The following is a 20,878-nucleotide window of genomic DNA, read 5'->3' as shown; positions in this document are numbered from 1 at the left end:
ATGAGAAATGAATATTTTGTTTTCAAAAGCTCAGAACTTAAGGTGGGAAAATGGGGAATAAGCTATGGGGAACAAGATTGACTGGTACTGGAATTTTGGTACTGGTATATAATACGCGCGCGGTGAGGGACTGGAAATTAGTTACTACCAGAAAGGCATTTTCAACGAACGTTCATAAAGTGTTTTAATAAATATATCAACAGCAAATCATCTATAATAGCCGAAGATTTTACAAAATTTGTCTCGTGCGGAACATCATGAGCACATAAAACCTAAAATGCACAGTTTATTCCGCTATCTCTGCAATCTATCATACAATATCGTCATATACAACAGGGTACCGGCACTTCCTACTAACCAGCTTTTCAGGTATACGCCGACCGTATTTAGTAGCCAAAAATGGCGCAAAACACTTGCCCAAAATATTGTCCACGATAAGGTTCTCGCTAGTGGCACTTTGTGCCGTCTACACGGCCCAGGAAATCGCCCCTGAGTTTCAACGTCTTCGGAATAAAACTGTGAAAGAAGTCTAAAAAAATAGACGAATAATCAACTAACGGATATTCAAAATTCAACCGTTGAGTCGATTATCTTATGCTTACCTATCCTTAAGTTGAAATGCATCATAAATCCACTGTTTTCTTTCTTTACAACTCTAAAAATCACAAAGTCTTTTTGAAGTTTCCTTCGACCGAAACTTCGAGAGGTTTTTTGTGTGTTATAGGTACAGTACTTGATGAAGTTAGGTCAAAGTATAGTTTACAGTAAAGGCTATATTACCTTTGGTATTTGATCTGGTGTAACTCTCCTCACATGCACATGGATTTCAGGATCATAACAGTCGAAGAACTCTAAGGAAATACGAACCACAGTTCAAGAGAGAAAATCTAACCCCTGTCTTTTCAATCACCATCAAAATTTAACTATGTGGTCTTCTCTGACGCAGCAATCTTACTTACCAAACAAATCTATGGCTCGTTTTCTAGGAAGTATACTCTTATATTTTTCTTTATATGCAATTGTTAGGTCATAAACAGCATCAATATGATCTGACAAAGTGTCCAGGGCAATCTATAAAAGCATTCAGTAAAAAGCTTTTTTATAGCACTCTAAACGAAGCTGGTGTTTATTTTGTAGCAAGATTTTCGTTCAAAGAAGTATACTTGCTTCTGTAGCTTTTGTTTTCGGAGTTAAAACATGATTTAGAACGGGAAGACCTGGAATTTAGAGATAGAAAAATCAGGTATTTCATAAGTACACTACAGGTCATTTGGAGGTCATTTGGGGGTACTGGTACCTAACCACGTTAACAGACTTTATGATTGGTTTGTGCTGCCAGTGAGAGACTCATGGAGCTGATAAGTTGTGGAAAGCACGTACGCACCTCGGCTCTTCGCAAATTGTTGGCTTTGCTGTTTCTGCTCCGGTATATCAGTATTAAAACGAGTTCCCTCGGGGAATATCACCATCCACACCTTCAAGGGAGAGAGAAATGAACGCATTCTCGTCAGTTCAGTCCGCTTTGTTGACTTAAATTGCAAAGACAGCTCGTGAAAGACACTCGCTGTGTGAACTCAAATCAAAATTATGTCAACTTACAGCACTATCGTCTTCCTTAAACTTTCGCATTCTCCTGAGAAAACGAAAAGCTGATATTCACTCAGGGGCTAAACTGAACACGCATGTTGTTGATGCAACAACCAGGTGCGTCTAGCAAAATACAGTCGACAGAAAACTACAGCATGCTAGTTAACAAGTCCCAGTTATTATATATAGGTCGTTTGCCATCATCAGAGATGAGGTCAGATTGATGCTTGAAATAAGCTATATCCCTTTCTTTCATATATGTTTCAATTTATCTACGTAAAACCATTTTACTAAAAGGCGCGTTATCATCGTTCATATCGGCGATTGTCACTTTAATTTTTGCTGTGGTTTTTCTATGAATGTCAGTCGTCGGGTGAATGAATTACGAATGCCTAAAAAAAGAACTTATACATCGGCATCTGCACACAGCTCATAAAACGCCACAAAAATCTCCGTGTGAACTGTAAACTGGCGTTAAAATACCGATCTTTAGTGAACGTTGCTGTTTTATGGCCATTAAAAACAGTTCTAATGTCTCATTTGACTCGATGATCATGAAGAGTGACGGACGTTTTAGAAACCCCAAATCATTAATTCTTTGTTTTTGATGAGGTATAGCGTCGCTTTCTCAAGCATGTTCTTGATCTGACCACATCGTGAATACTTAACAACCATCTGCCTTTGGCAATTACACCCATTTTGTTATTTAATCCCAGCTAGCTCCTGACAACATTACAATTTCATGAAAATGCACCAATAATGGTTTTAGAAGTTTACAGGTGTAACATTCTATGTAGGTACCTTTCAATGTTGAGGACATCTGAAGATGCATTCCTTTTTACATAAATGCAGCCGTGCTTTGAAAAAATATGTAAAATTGAGGTGAATTGGTCAAATGTCTGTCTAATGCCTCATAAGGGTTGGTTATAGCAGTCATAAATACCTGGGGAAAGTAAAATCCAAACAATGGCAAGTATTTCAAGCTGTCTTTTAAAATATATCTGATGGAGCCCATGCTTCCTTGTCTGATTGCAATCATATCAACAACAGCCCAGTCAACTGTAATAAATTATGGTAGGGCAAATGTCACAAGATATTTTGCAATTGATAACACAGAAACATCATATTTCATGGGACTGCAATCTATGCATCAACTTTGACAATGAACAGGAGTAATGGGTCATCAATATTTTTAATCTGTGGTGAGTTTGGTCATTTTTCTCTCATTGACAGATTGGACTATTGATAACTGGCATGAAGAGTATCATGATCTACAGGAGTGATTTTCTACTCCTGATAGATGTGAAGAAGCAAATCAGTTGCGAAAGACAAGCGCAATGGAGATAAGGGCAACTATGATTTAAACATGTTCACATTCGCTTGTTGACATCCATCAAGAGGGGAAATTAGATCTAAATGCATTTATTTGAATGCTAACCTGTGCTTTGGTGATTACACAAATAAACAACATTTTCTCTCCTATCTAATGGGATTTCATCTCCATAAAATACGAGCTATAAAAGTTACAATACAAATTATGACATAATGCAATGTGCTGATAAAATTGTCACAAAATAAGATGACTTTCATAGATGATTTCAATAATACCAATTAGGGTAACTGTAAAGGGCTATCACCAACAATATATATGATGTTTTTCACGAGAATATGTTTTTGTCAACGTTGTTAACAGTGTTAATTAAATATTTGTTTGTTATTGCAATTACTTTTCGCACGTTTTATATTAGGTAATAAACTAATAATTAAATCTTCATTTACAGAGTAAATAATTATTCCTTTTAATATTTGGGCTCTACACGCACTCTCCTGTAGACGAACTATTCGAGAAAAGGATATAAGTCATATATGTAAAATAATGTTATTAAAGGGACACCTGCTCACTTTGGCAAGCTATCGAGGACTTTGCAAATATAATCCTTGTATAGCTTACCTCTGTGCCGGCATAATTTTCAAAGAAGAACACGACCAAGGTTTGGTAGATGTCATACAATTTATCATCGATATATTCGTACACTTTTCTGGGAAGCAGCGAGGACAATGAACGCCATATTGACCAGGCAAATAAATATTGAGGTGCAACACTCACTGTTAACAGAATCGGCACCGTGGAGCGATAAGATACAGCTTGTTGAAGTATAGTATTCAACATTTTATTGCATGTCACGTTTTAAAACAATTTTATTGCGTTTCAAAGGCCTTTGCCTGGCAGCCATGCAGAATTCCTGTGCAGAATTCAAATTCGCTTACATTACATCCGTCAAAAGTATAATTTTGTTCACGACTATTCCCGAACCGTTAATTCATTAATTAAAAGATGAAAATGATTGCCTTTTTTCTTTATAATCAAATTAACAATCTTCAAATTCATGTTATACTTTTTACAGTTATCCATTTATATTGTTTATGGTCGTTCATTGATAACTTGAGCTAACGAAGCACTGCATTTGTAAAGTTTGTGGGTTGAAATGCAATGCAACAGCCAAAATACTTGATGTCATTCAAACTTAGGGTTCAAACCTCAACTCTCCCCAGTTATACATCACAATCCATTGCTGTACCTAGCTGACAGGCCTTTTCACATAAAGTCGTCAGAATCAGAGCCCCCAGCCTATGAAGACAAAAATATTAATAGAAACTGTACTGTACTGTACCAATCTTAACACTAACTGTTGTTCTCTCTTCGATGAAAAGATTATTGCATGTGCTTTTAAGAACTGTCTTAGATTTGTCAATTCAACCATGAAGGGATTTGTCTTACCTGGTTGCTTTTCATATTCTCAGGATTCATTAAATTAGAGTAACTCCTGGAGAAACAAAAAGAATACAACCAATAGTCAGTCACCATGAAAATACACAATACTTTGTATTGTCTAATATCAGCTTTCAAATCACTTCACATTTGGTACCTTGCTTCTGCTTCAGCTGCACGTCTCCTCTCTTCTTCTTTTTCCAGTTGTCTCTAAGGTAAAAGCAGAATGTAAGAATGAAATATGAACTATTTCCCCTTGTTATTTCAAGGCAAATGTCCAACAGGCAAAATTTCACTACACCTTCTCCTGCATTTCCTTGCGTTTGTCTTCTCTTTCCTCTTGATCACGTTGTTCTCGTTCCACCCTCAGGTCAGGAAATCGTTCTGTTTTCGTCTTATTCAAACGATTCACTACCTCGTTGATTCTCTTCTCAACTTTCATCGAACGCACCTTCATAACACAAAAATACACCAATACATTGTTCAACACATGGTTGATTATTATAACAGACTGTTTGAAAAAAGGTTTCTAACCTCTTTCTGTTTATGAAAACCAACTTGCCCAACCTCCATGTCATTTGTTTTCTTTAAATTTTCCCAAAGTGTGTACACTACACCAACATTATTCATCTTGTTTCCTAGAGAAATTGAATCAACATTTTTGGCCACATGATATGAAACACACACGCAAGGGAGAATCTATTTCCAACCTTGAATGCTGTTAGCTTTCACCAGTTGTGCACAGTCATCTAACACAGTGGAAGGAATATCATCTATTGACTGGCCCTAAAGAGGAAATGTTTGAGATTGATTTATTTAGTTAATCTAATACACATAGTCATACCCTGTATCAATGTACATATGGTATATTTCTCATTTGGTGATGCATAAAATGATGTGCTACAAAATAAATCTTCAAATGATTATAAATTCACCTTTGGTAGCCTCAAATACACGTGTGCTGATGACACTTTATCCACATGAAACCTGGTTTTCCAAAAAAATTTGCCCATGTTGAGACGATTTAATAAATTTGTCAATTGAATTATTCACTCAACGATACTCACCAAATATCTTCTGGCCAACCATGCTTGATCAAATCTTCGTCTATAAAAGTAAAATACTTTTTTATAATCATGAAAGTTATGGAATGGTTATGGAAAGCAACAATGAAATCGGCTAACGTACTCTCATGTTTATCGATGCCCATGTAAATCGTATAGGGTGGTGAGACAACTAAAAAAAATTTCAAAGATTCACAATTTTAATACACGTGTACAAGACATTCTCATCAAAATCATTAAAAAAAATCCAGCAAGAAACAAGCAATTTTACAACCGCACACCTTCGCTCGTGAAATAAAACACCATTCTCTAAAAGGGTCACAATTTTCTTGTTCTGTTTCACATCATTTTTTAAAAACTTTAAAATTCAAAAAGATCCACCATATTGTTTTTCGTCCCCATTCTCTGGCGCACGACACGGTCGGTTGACGCAAATTATGTTACCATGGTAGCGCAGTGCTGGCGTCCCGTTGCTAAGCGGCGAACAGAAGACAAAACCTAACACCAACAAGGCAATCCATTCATTTCGAAGGAGACTCTGGTTTGCGATAAAAATATCGGTGCAAATCGAAGTTAAAAGACAGCAAAGGAATGGCGACTACAACGCAAAACACGAATAAATTTCCGCCTCGTTATAGCATGTCCGATTGGCATCAGTCGAATGTTATCGTTCGAACGAGCGCCCAAAGGCTTCGAGACTCTTCACATCGTATCAGACAGGAAGGTCGTTGGCTGCGAAACGAGAGCGATAATCACACGAGATGGACGCAGCACGACAGCGATACTCGCATGGAAGAGCGTATTGACGATGTAAATACTTGGAAGAAAGCGCTCGAGAAATGCCTGAAGGATACAGACGAAGAAATCCGATGCCTCGAACGAGAGAAGGAAAGATGCGAGCGAGCTTTGGAGGCGAAAAAAGTGCCGTTGGATATCGCATTGGAGTGCCTGATGTTGCGAGAACACAGGATCGGCATTGATCTAGTCCGCGATCCAGTGGAAGCCAATTTGGGCAAGGTAAGCGTTCTGTAATCCTTATCGAACTTTGGAATTTTCTAAGAATGTAATTCGAATTCCAATTTGGGCTTAATTGAAATCGAGAATGATGACTGTATCACAGCATGTTTAAGCGTGCGTCATTGAGATTACTGGTAAAACTTTAAGATGATTCGTGGAGGTTCATTGAAGTGAATGCAATGTTTTGGGACATACCGGGTGACGTTTGTATAAATGAAAAGATAACTTTTCATAACTTGGCAGGTGGTGCTGGTAAGGAACACCTTTTGCATCAATAGTAAACTAATTTGTCACGCAGTCCTAGCCTGAGTCGACTAATCGTTTAAACATTAAACTGTTGATGCTACGGATATCATCGTTACCAGGCACTTAAAACCCAGCTGCTTACAAAGAATGCAATGGAAACTTTTACATTCGCATTACCCTACTTAAATTTACCCTGTCATTCATAAAATATTCAAAGTTAAAAGAGTAAGATTTTAAGCTGTGAAAAAAGTTTTTGATTCTTCAGTTAATCTTGTAACAGGTTTATGGACACGCGTTCTGCAAAACACAAGTTAAACGCGTTTTTTCTCTCCAAATCCTCTATTCACAGTTAATACTTGGATTTTCTCGCTTCAGCCCTTCTCATTGTCAAGTTTTAGTTTAAAAAAAGGGATAAAGTGTTTTGTATATCATTCAAACCGTTTGTCACACGCGACAATACCAAAATAACTGTTGTTTCCAAGGGAGATTGAAATTCAATACATTACAAGGTTTCAGAGGAAAGTCCGCGTTGACTGGTGAAATATATATGTATGTACAAACGGATTTCGCATACATATTGTGCTGGAAACTGTGTTTGATTGCAAACTCAACTTTAAAAAAAGTTAAGCTAATCTTCCGGGTCAGAGGTTCAACTTAATTTAAGGAATGAAATACAGTCTCGTAGACTTCGGTTTTGAGCAAAACGATGCGTTTAACTCAGTATTTTATAAAGCAATATTAATTAAAAAGGCTTAATTGCTTTTTACAAATTTTATGATGTTTAGCTTAGTGTCGTTAAACAAGGGAATCCTGCGGAATAATATAGCAAAGACGTTGCCAAGACAACGTGTACAGGAAATGCAAACATGTTTTCCGATGTCGATGGGATGCCGTTTGCAACAAGTCATATTTTTGGAGAAAAATATGGACAACTTGAACACTCATAGACGCTAAACTAAAAACGTTTCGCATTCTGATAAATTGCGCACTTTGACAAGACAGCCACACTAAAGGCCGTTTTCCACTTCAACCGTATCGTAGCGAAACGTAGCGTACCTCATTGTTTTAAAGTCATCAGTTTTGGTCGAATACTTCGGAAACAAAGAAATACGCTACTTTACGTCGACGGTTACGTTACGATTGAAGTGGTAAACAGGCCTAACAGGACACATTGTCGCACTAACCGAACCCACTGTACTGTATATACACTGAATTAATACCACACTATATAGGGTAACCTATTTTTTACCAAATAGGAAGTCGAGGTGATTGAGGGATGCAAAGCATTGCTCCAACAAAAGATCAATGAAGCTTCCGAGCAGTTATGGTGAGTTTGAGCATTTTTCCAGCACATTTTTAGTCACACTTTACTGTCTCGAGTGCATCAAATTTGAATGGTCCCCAGACACGGATTTAACGTTTTGAAACAAAGTCACGGTGATGTCCGTTACTTTTTCCTAGTCGTTCACAAACACAGAGCATGTAATCGTGCAAAAACAGAGTTTAGAGTACAACTGCCATTTTTATTTTTAGTTTATTGCAAGAAGCTCGTCAACAGGTTTACCGTGATCTCACGGACAAGAACATAGCCTTTGACATTGATGGCGAATGTCGTAAGTTGAACAACAATTCTACCAACATCTGTTTCCACCCGGATCCCACCCGAACCGTGAAGGGCAGCGTGACACCCGAGACCTGGGACCAATACTCTAACTACAACAAGTTGCGGGCCGAAGCCGAGATGCAGGCATCTCAACGCCTGAGGGAGGCAATCTTTGCCACGATCCAGAAGACAGCCAACGACCTTGAGTCACAAAGACAGGCGACGGAATTCAGTTACAGAAAGAGAATTCACGAGACAGAACAGACTAAAAACGAGTTGGAATGGCAACAGAAGAATGTAGGTTGCAGTTTGATTCGATTGATTCAATCGTCCGAGAAAAATTTCGCAGTTAAAAACAAATACTAAAGAGGACTCAGTGAACTACAAATTTGCTCAATTCTTTTACTAAATATGTTTTGACGTTGAATACAACCAGAACCTAATATAGCCCCTATTGCATGAAGAAAATTGATCCATTATCGATTCTTTTTAGACCAAACAAGAAATCGAGACGCTGGAAAATGATATACTTCAAATCAAGCAGGCAATAGAAGCAAAGAAAGCGCCAATGATGGTAAGTATGCAAATCCTCAGTAGGTAGGGAGAAAAAGGCGCAATGCAAATGGCGCAATTGCTCCAGGCCTCTGTAATTTTTGTGAAAGGCCCTGAGTATGAAAGTCTGCAATGATTTGAGCTCAGTTCAACATTTGAATATACGTTGTTTTTTCTTTTACAAGGTCGCTCAAACAAGACTTGAGAACCGCACGTATCGTCCTAACGTGGAGTTGTGTCGTGATGCTACACAATATCAGTTATGTCATGAAGTACGGGAGATAGAAGGTACTGTCAAAGCTTTGGTGGAAAAGCTGCAAGAGTCGCAGAATGCCCACAACTCTCTGACCGAAAACCTGAGGCATATCGAGGAAGATCTAGCAGTCAAGGTAAGTGTTTCTAGTGAGGTGAAATAATCATTTCTATTTGGAGACTACCATAGACCAAAAGATAGACCAGTGCAAAGACTAATAATACAACTGTTAAAATGGGTCAATGCCAGCTGTAATCTTTCTAAAACAATGCATTTTCTAATTGCAGGTAAATTCTTTGGCGTTGGACAACCGTTGTATGACCTCCAGGCAGAAGTTGAAGGAGACGCCACAAGATATGACCCGCATTGAACTGTTTAATCCAACTGTGACTGACGAAGCTCACTTGAACTTCAAGACCTCGTCACCCATGGCAACCATGGTGGATACCGCTACCCTAGAACGTGCAGTCACCGGTCCAATGACAGCCTCTCGTATGACCCCCATGAACACGCTTCACGCCAGTGCAGTAAAAAGTGCGCGTACTCCATTGATAACAAACTAGAAGGAACTCTTCCGAGATTAAAAAAAAAACAACTCGCTGAATTCTCGACTTTAGTTGTGTAGGTGTGTGAGAAAGTCAGTAAACAGACAAGTGTGACATAAAACCCAATAATATTTTCAATTTAGAAAAACATACAAAATAGGAAAAGGCAGAAAAGAATGGATTGAACCATAGATGAATTGTGTCAACTTTTGATATCAAGTGCAAATTCTGGACGTACCAAGGGAATGTACGATTGTATGATAAAAATAAATTTGTTTTTCGTATTGTGTGATTTGGTGTCGTGAAGCAATTTTAATAAAACTCTAAAACTCTAGAACCAGGTACCGCGAATAATTTTTACCAACTGACCTATATATAATAGCTGAATGCAACGTTATACGTCTTTCCACTAAAGCGCCTGGGTACGAGGCTGCCTAAAGGCCTCTAGAGAGTTGACAGATGATCTACTCGATTCCTTATAATATTTCAACTCGATGATTCCTTATATAAGGGATCTTATATATCAGACCATTTATAAGTATTTGACTTTTAATATCTAGGGGAAAATTGCACTAAAACCCGCTGGAAGTGCCTATAGAAGGTAATTTAACAATGGCCGACCAAAGCGTTACTATTTGTTACACTAGGAATTTTATTAGTATCAGGTGAACAATAAAAGTACAATCAGACCGTGAACAAGAGAACCGATTGCAAATTACTTTTAAATAGCGAGCAAATCGCTCGGCTTATCTAAACACTTACAATATTATTATCAAACTGCGTCCCGACGTTAAAATTTCGCACAAAAAATACATTTGTGCTGGCTTTTACATCGTTCGCTCTTTAAAACGGCAGAATTCGTCAATTAGGAGAGGAGGGCCTCGTTAAGTGTTACCGCGGGTCAGAGATAATGTTGGCACACAACTGATATGAAGATTAGCAATCGGCAAAATTCTTCATTTCTTTTAAGTCACGTTTTCTTCGCTTGGTTAAGCAATATTTTTAATAATGACTTTTGTTGCATGAGTAGCACCATTTCGAACGCCTAGATAACGCTTAATGAAACCTCTACCAAAATTATCACCAGCTCCTTGCGGGCAAAATGTTCGTTCGGGCTGTAACCTGCACGCACCTCACCGTTGCGCCCGCAAATTTAGATGACCGTATCACGCGAATCAAAATACTGAATGATTAAAGGATATGCAAGATCCGTTATGGATCCGGCCGAGTACATAGGGTTAATTTAGGACCTCGCTATGGGTGAAGTGAGGTCCTACGTGTACAGTTATTCCGCTAGATCCTCCGAGGGTGGTACGTACGTGAAGCCTAGGAAAGCGTCGTCGGGGTCTCCGACACTGCAGCAAATATTCGAGTTCTGAGATTTTCCAACCGATTCTAAAAAATGGAAAAATGATGGGTTTTATTGAGAGCGCCCTTTTTGTTTGTTGAAGAAGGAAAACTAGACGATTGGACGTCAATATAAGCCAGTGATCGCTGGCAAAAGTACTCACGTGGCACGGGTTCCCGCACAAATTCTGGGTCAAAATGTTTCAAGTCCATATGTCCACTCTGGTGTAATAAACAAAAACAAAAAGTCAGGCCACAGTAAATCCATCAAAGAAGGAACATAAAAGTGCAATCTTACCACATTGGGGTTATATGGAGGATCGATTTCTCGATTGTAAAGGGCTTCCCAATCTATCGTTCGGAAAAATGAATGGTTTCTTATCTCTTCCTAAAAGAGAAAAGCATTTTCTTCAAGTTAGCAGAAAAGTTTGATGTTGACACTAACTTCTACTTTGCACAAGAAAATGGTTGGTCAGTGGTTACCCACAGATGAATGGTTGGTTAGTGGTTACCCACAGATGAATGGTTGGTCAGTGGTTACCCACAGATGAATGGTTGGTTAGTGGTTACCCACAGATAGTTGGCACGAGTATAAAATTACAAATGATATTATTCAAACACCAAGGTCTTCCGAGTTTAATACTTACAAAATCTCCTTCTTGTGCGCCTAGACGCTTCGCTCGATCTTTCTGCAATAGCTTTCATAAAAAACAAAAAAACTGAAACCTTAATTTTCTTGTAATTTCCAATCTCGTTTTGGATTCATCGACTGTCCCCCCTTCAATCCCAAGGGGAAGGTCATAGAAGTATATCGCCCCTCGCCACTCTGTGAAATACATTAGAATAAACAAGCCACGAAGTCACGACTTACCCCCTCTAGTAGGCTCCGTGCACTTTGTGAAATGTTAGTTCGTAACCTCAGCGGCTTATACAAAATGTTGTCGTACATTTCAGCCGTATCTCTGCTGTAGAAAGGTGGCTAAAACGAAAGAAGGAAAACAATTATTCCCTACTGGAAACAATTCTTCCCCGATGCACTCCAATCTGCCACTCGATAGCGAGGGTCTTGACTCAAGCCCAGCTTAAAAGCTACCTCAAAGTTTATCAAGCATTTATAGTTCAAACACAATTTCGATACCTTTTTTAATGAGGTTCAGGGAAACGGTAAGAAATAAGGTGCCTTAATCAGTGTTTAATTCCCACTCTAAGTTTGGGCGGCTTTCCAAACTAATTCCCAGAAATTACGACAGAGGATTAGCGTTTGGATTTAAGGGTCAGGATTAGGGTTTGAAATATGTTACTAGATAAAGCTCGCGGTGAGGAGGAGTTTCAGTGTTTGGACTAAGGTGAGGATTAAGCTGGTGAAGATTAACATTGGTGATCAGACTGTTAATATGGAAACTGCCCATAAATTTACTTATAATCTCAGCCAACTCACCAATCCGTACATCATTTCATAGGTAACAGCTCCAAGGCACCACCAGTCAACGGATTTGTCGTACTCTTGTTTCTTCAACACCTCTGGTGCGAGGTACTTTATTAAACAGGAAAATATCAACTATTGACGTGATACACACAAGGGCATGACCTCGTTAGTGTTGGGTAGAGTAATTACGTACCTCTGGAGTACCACAAAACGTGGAAGTAGTTCCGTAGTCTGCAATACCTTCTTTACACAGACCAAAATCTGTCAATACAACATGGCCCTAGAACGGATCGATGAATCGTGATTGACACGTTGTGACGTTAGACGTCGAACTTTTCATGAGTCGAATCGACTGCAAATGAATTTAAACAAAGACTCAAGCTTATTTACCTTTTGGTCCAACAGAATATTTTCAGGTTTCAGGTCCCTACAGGAATAACAGATCGTTTAGTATAATAATATTGTTGCTCAATCGACAACTGCCATTTATACTAAATTTAAACTGATTTCCAGCTGAACTGACGAATTTTCTCTGTTTTAAATTATTTTGGAAGTGGAATGGTCCATAGTCGTCACATGAAAACTCCTATTCCGCTATGAAAGTGAACTACAAGTTTTTCTAACCTGTATATGATTAACAAAGAATGGAGATAGCCAATAGCTGATGCAATTTCAGCGGCATAAAATCTTGCTCTAAAAGTGAGAATAAAGCACTTAGCTATCACAGAGGACTGTATATATTTAACTGTAGTAAGAACTGCGTATAACTATATAACTGGAGTGAGAATATATTTGTCTAGCAAGTGAATGCACAGATAGCCGAATTTGACGTGAAGTGCCAATGTGCCAAGCAGAGGTTCTTCTTCCAGATATCCAATGAGATCACTTGGGAGATAATGCAGGCCAGGCATCGTGATGAAAAGCCAATATACCGCGGGCAGACAGTACTTTATAAAGTAGAGATACCTTACCTTGATTCGGGGAAATATCGTTCTCGTTGAAGGTGAAAAAACAACTAGAAAAGTGGAAGAGTGCATCAATTTTCAATCTATATTTTGTCTTCTATACATAACAAAGGTTAAGGTCTTAAAGGTTGCAACATGTTACCAAAAGACAGACCACGGTCGTTTCTACGATTAGGCAGTCGGCAATCATGCTGAAATACAAACCTCGCCTCCATTGACGTAATCCAAAACGAAATACAGCTTGTCGTGTGTTTGGAAAGAGTAATGTAGTCCCTGAGAAGAGGAAAAAAAATCAGTCAAAGGCGGAGAAATAGACATAGAAATATACAGCTTTAAGTCATGAATAGGGTTGAAAAAGTTACTCACAACAAGGAAGGGATGAGAGAGATTCTTTAACAGGACATTTCTTTCTGCCATAATATGCTTCGCCTGAAACACATTCGAAGTTATCCATAAAAAATCCATAACACGTTCTTAGCTCTGGTCATAACAATATGCAGAGCATACTGTCATATTGTCATACAGCAGTCAGTGGTTTTGATCTGCTTTTATAATTTTTACACTGGATTGGTTTAGAAAGGTGGAGAAAGGAAAGCAAATTGTACTTCAACATCTTTATTTATCAGCTGACCGACATAATTTGAGCAGAAATAGTGAATCATAAATTGACTTGGGCAAGAAGGTTGTATAGTCCTCGAATGATACGAAAGAATCTAAGGCCCAAATTTCATTATTTTCACAGCTATTTATACAAATGTGGTCGGATTATCCCACGCACCTCATTACGTTTTCTTATTGCGGCCTTTGTTAAAACTTTCACGGCGTAGACTTTGTCCTCTTGTTTGTGTTTTGCGAGAAAGACCTAAAATACACAACAGCTGTTGAAACTAGTTTATACAAAAACCCCGCGCTAAATAAAGTCCGTTATTGTCTCGCGTATTTTAAAGGCAAAACGATGCGACGAAACAACGACAAATTATACGTTGATAACAGTATTTATATCTAACAGTATATCTCGAGCTGTAATCGAACGTGAACATTACCTTGCCAAAGCTTCCTTTACCAATCACCTTTAGGAAGTCGAAATCGTTCGGTTTGGCTCTAAATGGAAGAGAAATGAAGTATTTTGAAGCGCTAGTTAAGTGCTTGATAACGAATCAAGGTGGTGTTGATGAAGCCCACAATTCTTCTAACTTTCTCGGATTTGTTATTGTGAAGACACTTTGCGTGTGAATTAATGTCCCTCGACAAAAAAATCATTATAAAAATTAGACGTTTGTTCATACTTCGGATTCATTGTGCCACCTAAATCCATCTTATCGAGATCCTTAGCCTAAAATTGAAGATATAATGATTGAGCAACGCATGAATGATTTTGAAAATTTCAGCAAAACAGTTCAACAAGAAGGCTTAATACGATAAAGAGAATTGAACAGCGGTAGGCCAGTGGAACAAGATATTTATGTACAGTTTTAAAGGTTCACGTACAAAAAACAAGTGGATATTTTTCGCCGCGGCAAGCTCTCACCTCTACATGAATGGTTTGATTCGAAACTTGCAAAAGGAAAACGAAAATGCGGTTTTCCTGATCGTGTTGTTCAACATGTTTACATGATGGTCGGTTAATTGGCTGTCGAATGCGATCATTCGTAAGTGTGTTGCCTTCAATGTGGGCATGTCAAAAATGCGGAATGTGACGTCAGCTTTTAAAGTGTTTTCGTCTTTTACTGAAATTCGTTCACACTTTCATGCGTGCGATAATCAAAGATTCCAACAGTCACGTCAGCCAGCAAATATTCGCCGTTCCTTACGATCTCAGATCAAGCATGTACAATATACTACTTTTCAAGCAAGTTTTTAAGAACATGTTTCCACGAAACTTTGCGTGGTCGTTGGCGGTTTGAAACCGACGTTCAGAATAACATTTTCCACAGAACATCAACAAGGCTTTATATGGTTATTAGGGGATTAAAAGGTACAACGGCGTGTGAAAGACATGGCCATAATTGGGAAGAAATGGAATTTGTAAATGTATAAGTACGAATGCAGGTACTACACCGAATATTCGGCCGTTGTCATCAGCATACCATTAATATGTTGTGGTTTTTTTACTCGAGAATATCAATTGTGAAACCAGGATTTTTACTTGCGAAAATGTAGTTCGCTTGCAAAATATTTTTATGTTTTTATATTTCATGAAAAACGAAAAGAAAGCATGCAAATATTTTGATGGGAGACTTCACTGTCAATCGCGAAATCCACCGTAAAAGTATCAGATACGGTCAGCAGAAATATCCGGAAATCGACGACGAGACTTGGTGTGATTTTCATTATAACACGCTTCACGGTTGCAGCTTGCTTTATTCCCAAGAACACGAGGCAAGTGGTTTACTGCGGTGTGGGAATGGGTTTGGATCGTTTTTATATGGTGGGCCAACGGAGCGGGGGAGGGGGATTAGGAGAGGGGAAGGGGGATTAGGAGAGGGGGTACCCACTACCTTATATAGGAACCGCTGTACAGATATGGTAGGGGGCAATGCCGGTCAATAGCCAGAAATTGATCAGGTTGTCGCATCAGGAGTGAACAATGTTGTGCTGCACCCTGGGAACAGTATTGTTAACAATATTGTTAAAGCTTGTTCAATCATCAATGTTGTTGCAACCAGGATGCAATGTTGTAATTGGAACAATTGCAACAACATTGATGATTCAACAAGCTTCAACAACATTGTTAACAATACTGTTCACAGGGCGCAGCACAACATTGTTCACTCCTGTTTTTAACAACTTGCATCAACATGATGATTTTTACGGCGTAAATGTCCGACATATTTCAAGAGGCTCTTACAATGTGACGGATATTTTTCATACACCACAGTACAGGTAATTCAACTACCACTATACTATACGTAGCTATATTTCATTTCAATATCTTCAAAAAGGCCTGTGGCCGGTCTTGTTTGCAATGAGGCTGCGGCAGGAAGAAAGCGATGATTTCGGCTCACCCGAAACCATCCCGCTAATCGAGCAATATAATCAAGCGGCCGGTTTGATGGAAATTTACGGAACATCGTATGTATAGACAGGAAACTCTTACTGATATTGGATTTAGTGCAGCCATTTCCGCGTGCTTGGCAAGACAGGACTTTGATATACAATAATCATGCTCTCGAGCATTACAGTAATCCGCTCCGGGTGTGGACACTGAGCGGAAATATAGACCCTTCGATCCTTCGAACGGAATATCAGGGAGAGCATGCATCGCTTGAAGCTTACAATACTGTATTTCTAGAGCGGGTTGTCTCTCGAAGAGTGGTTAACAATTTTACGATTATTGTTTGCGACGGAGTTAGTAACTCAAAATCGGGTATTTTAGTGTCGATTCAAACACCAGCACAAAATGTAGTTGGTAGTTCTGCTCCCTAAGTGTGAAAACTACACCTCTGTACACAAAATGCAGTTGGTAGTTCTACTTCCTGGGTGTGAGAACTACACCTCAGTACACAAAATGTAGCTGGTACTTCTACTCCCTGGGAGTGAAAACTACACCTGCACGCAATGCAGTTAGGTGAAGATTTCTTTCACGGTTCGTGGCAAAAAGCCAGCCCAGAATTTAAAGAGCATAAAATTGCAGATCAATCATGAGATACTGTATAGCGAAGATTAGACGTTTTAAAATTCACCCAAGGTGACCAAGTAGTTTAAAAGTTTATGGTTTTGAAAAACAGGAAACAGCCACTTTCCAGGACGGCTGATCCACAAATTTGTGAAGTTAGAAATCTGACTGTTTTTCCCGAATACAGTTCTGTTGTGACTACGCAATCAAATTGGCATATAAAAAATTGAACGGCTGGATGTTTTGATGTGCTGCAGAGTTTAGCTCTTCCGGTCCTAGTTGAACGATAAGTTCCAAGCGCGAACATAATTTGGATACATAGCAGTTCAGACTGCAAACTAGCGAACTCAATCGGCAAACAATATACGAAAAAAATACATGGGAATTGCACACAGAGCGGATTGATTCGGAAAGATTGAAACCCCCGAAGCTGTAATCGTTCCTCTTAATCCCAACATAAACAACGTTTTTAAGCCTGATCTCTACTTAATCCCTACTTTCTTTGTTTTGCATACGAAATAGAGATTGTGAACTTTGGAACGAACAGAAACTCACCAAGGATTCTGAATTTTCATGGTTCATTCCATTTGCTTCGGTCTCATCTTCCTCGTGAACGGACGCATTCCGAGGATTGTCGATAGACAGAAAGTCACGAACAAGTGGGCTTAAAAAAATGGAAGTAAAAAACCCATAAACAAGTTGCATTTGGCAAAATTTCACACACATGAGGTAGCATGTGGGTTGGGGAAATGGTGGTACAATTATAGAATACCAGGTGAATATTATGTTAGAGGATCAAATTTAGAGTATAGGACTGCCCCATTTATTTTTGGGTACAAAATGTTGTTCAAACTTACTGGTCTGTTATCCCTGGTATGGCCAAAAGTTTTGTGACAAAGTCATTGAGGCCTTCTCTTCGTGCCCGGATGAATTCTAAATTGAGATTTCAATGAACTGTTCAGAAAGAATATATATTCCCCCTTTAAGATACCTTCTACTATCTTAAACACCATCTTGACTGTTTCCCAAGGTACCATTCCTACCCAAACAACCATTTCGTCAAAACTACCAACCTTCAAAACTAAAACCATACTACAAAGCAACCATACTACATGGTACACTCTAAGTAAAATACTTTAAAAAAAACTAAAATTGTGTTAAAACTACAATCATAATAAAAATACCATTTTAATAAAAAATCTGAATGAGAAATCTAAATATATGTTGTAATGTATTGTTCCAGCCACCTTTATCAAACCTACCATATCCTAATAAACTAACAATTTACCAAATTTACCACCATGAAAACAGTTCATCTACCTTCCTAATGAATTTTCCATTTTTCTGAACCACTTGTTGGTAGGCTTACCTGGATCAAAATTATTCCCAAGAATCCGTTTTCCAGGCAATTTAAAATGCAGTTCTGGGTACTTCTTCTTCAACTGAATGATAAACCATACATTTAGCATTAAAAACATGCCCAAACAAGCTTGCATATTCAATTAACCAAATATTTCACGTTGTGTTTCATTCCTAAACATTTCACATAACAAAATTATAGGACAGGACTGGATTCTGACGGATTCTAACTCACCTTTTCATAAAGTGTGTGAAACTCATTGTAGCGACGAAACAAAAACCATGTTTTATTTCCAACTTGAACAACAAGTTTGTAAACCTATAACGAAGATATCCAAAAATGTTAGTGATTGCCACATGTAATCTAGATGTGTGCAACTGCTTCCCCTCTTCCCACCTCCCTTCCTCTCCTTCAAGAAAAAAAATATCAGGTGGAAAAACAAGCAGTCACTTCAATGCTATTGGAGAGTTCATTCAAACTCAAACAAACATGTCAAAATATTGCCTTGTAATGCTGTAAGATATTTCTAGAAGATTTGGACAGTTGAAAAATACATCTATTGATATTCCTGTTGTATGAAACAACGTGAATGGCTTGTTATTCTAAAGAGATATGAAGGACCCTTAAAACAAAGAGTTTTCACACATTTAGGAAATTTGGTCAAAACATCTGATAATTTGCGACTTCGTACGGTTCAGTGGAGAATTCTCTTGCAAGTATCAAATGGAAAAATAACATCAATGGAAAGATAGTCTATTTCGCTTAAGTTGAAAACCTCAACTGGACTAAAACCTTGATAAATTTGTGTGTGTTTTCGCGTTGTATATGCCAATTAAAGTGATATTAAAAGTTCGCGTATGTATAGGAAATTTTATGTTAAACAAGGAAAGCTCGCTATAGCTGACATCTCGAAGCTGTACACCCCAGGTTGAAATTTTCTATTTAAGTAATTTTCGCTTCGAAACGCGAGTTTTTTAATTTCCATTACGCAATTTTAAGCAAACTATTTACATGTTAATCCGTTCTTTGGATAATTGGGATGCAAAGCTTGCTTGTTTTGTCTCAAAATCGCGTTCGAGCATAACAAGTTGAATAACAAAATGCAACTACAAAAAAACACTTCAAATTGAGGAAGTGGTTTGGATATAAATATCGCACGAAATATACTTCTACACTTTCCTTGACGGCAATCGCAGGTATAATACGTTGATTAAGAAAACTAGGAAGAGTTTTTACCGCCGATCGGAGGGCATTAGGCATAATTTCAAGCACTGGCAATTTAATAATAGAAAAATAGAAACGAAGATGTCAGCAAATGAATAAATTACAGAACAAATATATTCTTCCTACAAGATCCTTATAAAGTAAGCTTTTGCACAACGGTGTGGCATATAACTTGCAAGCTATCATGCTACTGTTGGCCTGCTAAACTAAATAAATCCGGAGAATTTATGCTTTGAGCCCATGCAAAGCCAAACAGACATATATCAGTTGAACTAGACAAACAACCATTGAGGGGCAACTAGAGTCTATTTTAATTAAAAACAATATAATGCCATGTAAAGCACACTTACCGTGAATTTCTTCGATTTCTCAGAGCTTAGGGTTTCCGAGTCGGGTACACTCACACCAATAGGAGCTGCCGACATAGTACTACACAGCAATCAGAAACAGCTAAGGAAAATACACAGTGAACTTCCTTCGTCGTGATGCGAATATAACTCCTCAAACTGCTGGTAAACAAGCGTTGCAGAGTGGCCTGTGAACGTCGACACAAGAAGGAATCTTCTTGCCGTGTAACCGCATACGACAAATACAGCAATACACGCTTCAACTGCTGTATTCCTAACGAAATATTCGCTAACTAATGTCGGCAAAGCTTCGCCCACAACCCGCAAGAGCAATTTTATGTATTTTACATCGAATATTTACCACGCGGTTGGGAGAAGATCCGCTTTGGTCTTTTGGCCTGTTACCAACTTCCAGTATGACTCATTTCTTGTACATTTCAAAATTGTCTAATCAATTTCCACTATTGATCAACAATTTACCCTACTTCCAGTGTATATTTAACTTCTTCGAAGCCCAAAAGCGAAAAACGTTGGTATTTAAAACATACTCAACCGCATTTCACTTTTGTTTCACTACAAGATGTAAGACCTGATGAAAATCGCTAATCCTCCAACTACCAAACCATGAGACGAGTAACTTCCGGAGAAAAGCTTCCTGTTGACAAGTAATGAACAAAGTATTTCAAATTTTTTTTTATTACATGCAAAATTTTGGAAATGAAAACTATTTTGTCAATCGCTGAAAACAAAAATACACCAGTTAACCGTCAATTGTTTCTTGCAATTAAACAAAACAGGAAGACTGAATGACTTAATTCGTGGTCGCAACGCATTTTGCTTAGGGATGTGAAATTTTAGTTCGGTTGTGTTAGTTTTCACACATCTGTGAGAGCCAAAATGGCACGTGTGTTTACTAAAGGAACGCCAAGACTGCCAAAAAATGCTTCAACACTAGC

General features: G+C 38.3%; 4 protein-coding genes across 4 annotated transcripts; 1 reads left to right on the top strand and 3 right to left on the bottom strand.

The window, feature by feature from the left end:
* Positions 1 to 175: 175 nt before the first annotated feature.
* LOC114525378 (1-acyl-sn-glycerol-3-phosphate acyltransferase epsilon-like) lies at positions 176 to 3,783 on the bottom strand. Its single transcript, XM_028546701.1, has 11 exons — positions 3,539 to 3,783; positions 3,026 to 3,101; positions 2,531 to 2,646; positions 2,389 to 2,444; positions 1,600 to 1,633; positions 1,385 to 1,475; positions 1,168 to 1,217; positions 960 to 1,071; positions 781 to 851; positions 603 to 655; positions 176 to 529 (listed from the first exon to the last, which is right to left on the bottom strand). Exons 1-11 carry the CDS (start codon positions 3,755 to 3,757, stop codon positions 295 to 297), a joined length of 1,113 nt encoding a protein of 370 aa, XP_028402502.1. The 5' UTR covers positions 3,758 to 3,783; the 3' UTR covers positions 176 to 294.
* Positions 3,784 to 4,125: 342 nt separating this feature from the next.
* Positions 4,126 to 5,914, bottom strand: LOC114525379 (coiled-coil domain-containing protein 25-like). The gene is made up of 10 exons (XM_028546702.1): positions 5,703 to 5,914; positions 5,546 to 5,593; positions 5,425 to 5,464; positions 5,293 to 5,344; positions 5,068 to 5,143; positions 4,892 to 4,995; positions 4,659 to 4,808; positions 4,515 to 4,567; positions 4,367 to 4,412; positions 4,126 to 4,216 (listed from the first exon to the last, which is right to left on the bottom strand). Exons 1-10 carry the CDS (start codon positions 5,725 to 5,727, stop codon positions 4,184 to 4,186), a joined length of 627 nt encoding a protein of 208 aa, XP_028402503.1. The 5' UTR covers positions 5,728 to 5,914; the 3' UTR covers positions 4,126 to 4,183.
* On the top strand, positions 5,906 to 9,929 carry LOC114525377 (tektin-B1-like). The gene is made up of 6 exons (XM_028546699.1): positions 5,906 to 6,438; positions 7,941 to 8,011; positions 8,218 to 8,584; positions 8,781 to 8,861; positions 9,025 to 9,228; positions 9,380 to 9,929. The coding sequence occupies exons 1-6, from the start codon at positions 6,013 to 6,015 to the stop codon at positions 9,653 to 9,655; spliced, it is 1,425 nt and encodes a 474-aa protein (XP_028402500.1). The 5' UTR covers positions 5,906 to 6,012; the 3' UTR covers positions 9,656 to 9,929.
* A 321-nt stretch (positions 9,930 to 10,250) lies between these two features.
* LOC114525386 (serine/threonine-protein kinase Sgk1-like) lies at positions 10,251 to 20,272 on the bottom strand. The gene is made up of 20 exons (XM_028546712.1): positions 19,926 to 20,272; positions 18,586 to 18,669; positions 18,361 to 18,433; positions 17,849 to 17,924; positions 17,547 to 17,655; positions 14,662 to 14,708; positions 14,419 to 14,476; positions 14,154 to 14,237; positions 13,742 to 13,804; positions 13,580 to 13,648; positions 13,382 to 13,425; positions 13,035 to 13,103; positions 12,801 to 12,837; positions 12,604 to 12,690; positions 12,423 to 12,518; positions 11,856 to 11,963; positions 11,632 to 11,682; positions 11,283 to 11,372; positions 11,149 to 11,206; positions 10,251 to 11,032 (listed from the first exon to the last, which is right to left on the bottom strand). The coding sequence occupies exons 1-20, from the start codon at positions 19,998 to 20,000 to the stop codon at positions 10,923 to 10,925; spliced, it is 1,488 nt and encodes a 495-aa protein (XP_028402513.1). The 5' UTR covers positions 20,001 to 20,272; the 3' UTR covers positions 10,251 to 10,922.
* Between the last annotated feature and the right edge of the window lie 606 nt (positions 20,273 to 20,878).

The sequence above is a fragment of the Dendronephthya gigantea genome, unplaced genomic scaffold (genome assembly GCF_004324835.1).
Source record: "Dendronephthya gigantea isolate DGI-Jeju-01 unplaced genomic scaffold, DenGig_1.0 000034F, whole genome shotgun sequence".
NCBI lineage: Eukaryota > Metazoa > Cnidaria > Anthozoa > Malacalcyonacea > Nephtheidae > Dendronephthya > Dendronephthya gigantea.
Note: the sequence above shows the minus strand (reverse complement) of the source record. Positions and strands in the feature narration are given on the sequence as shown.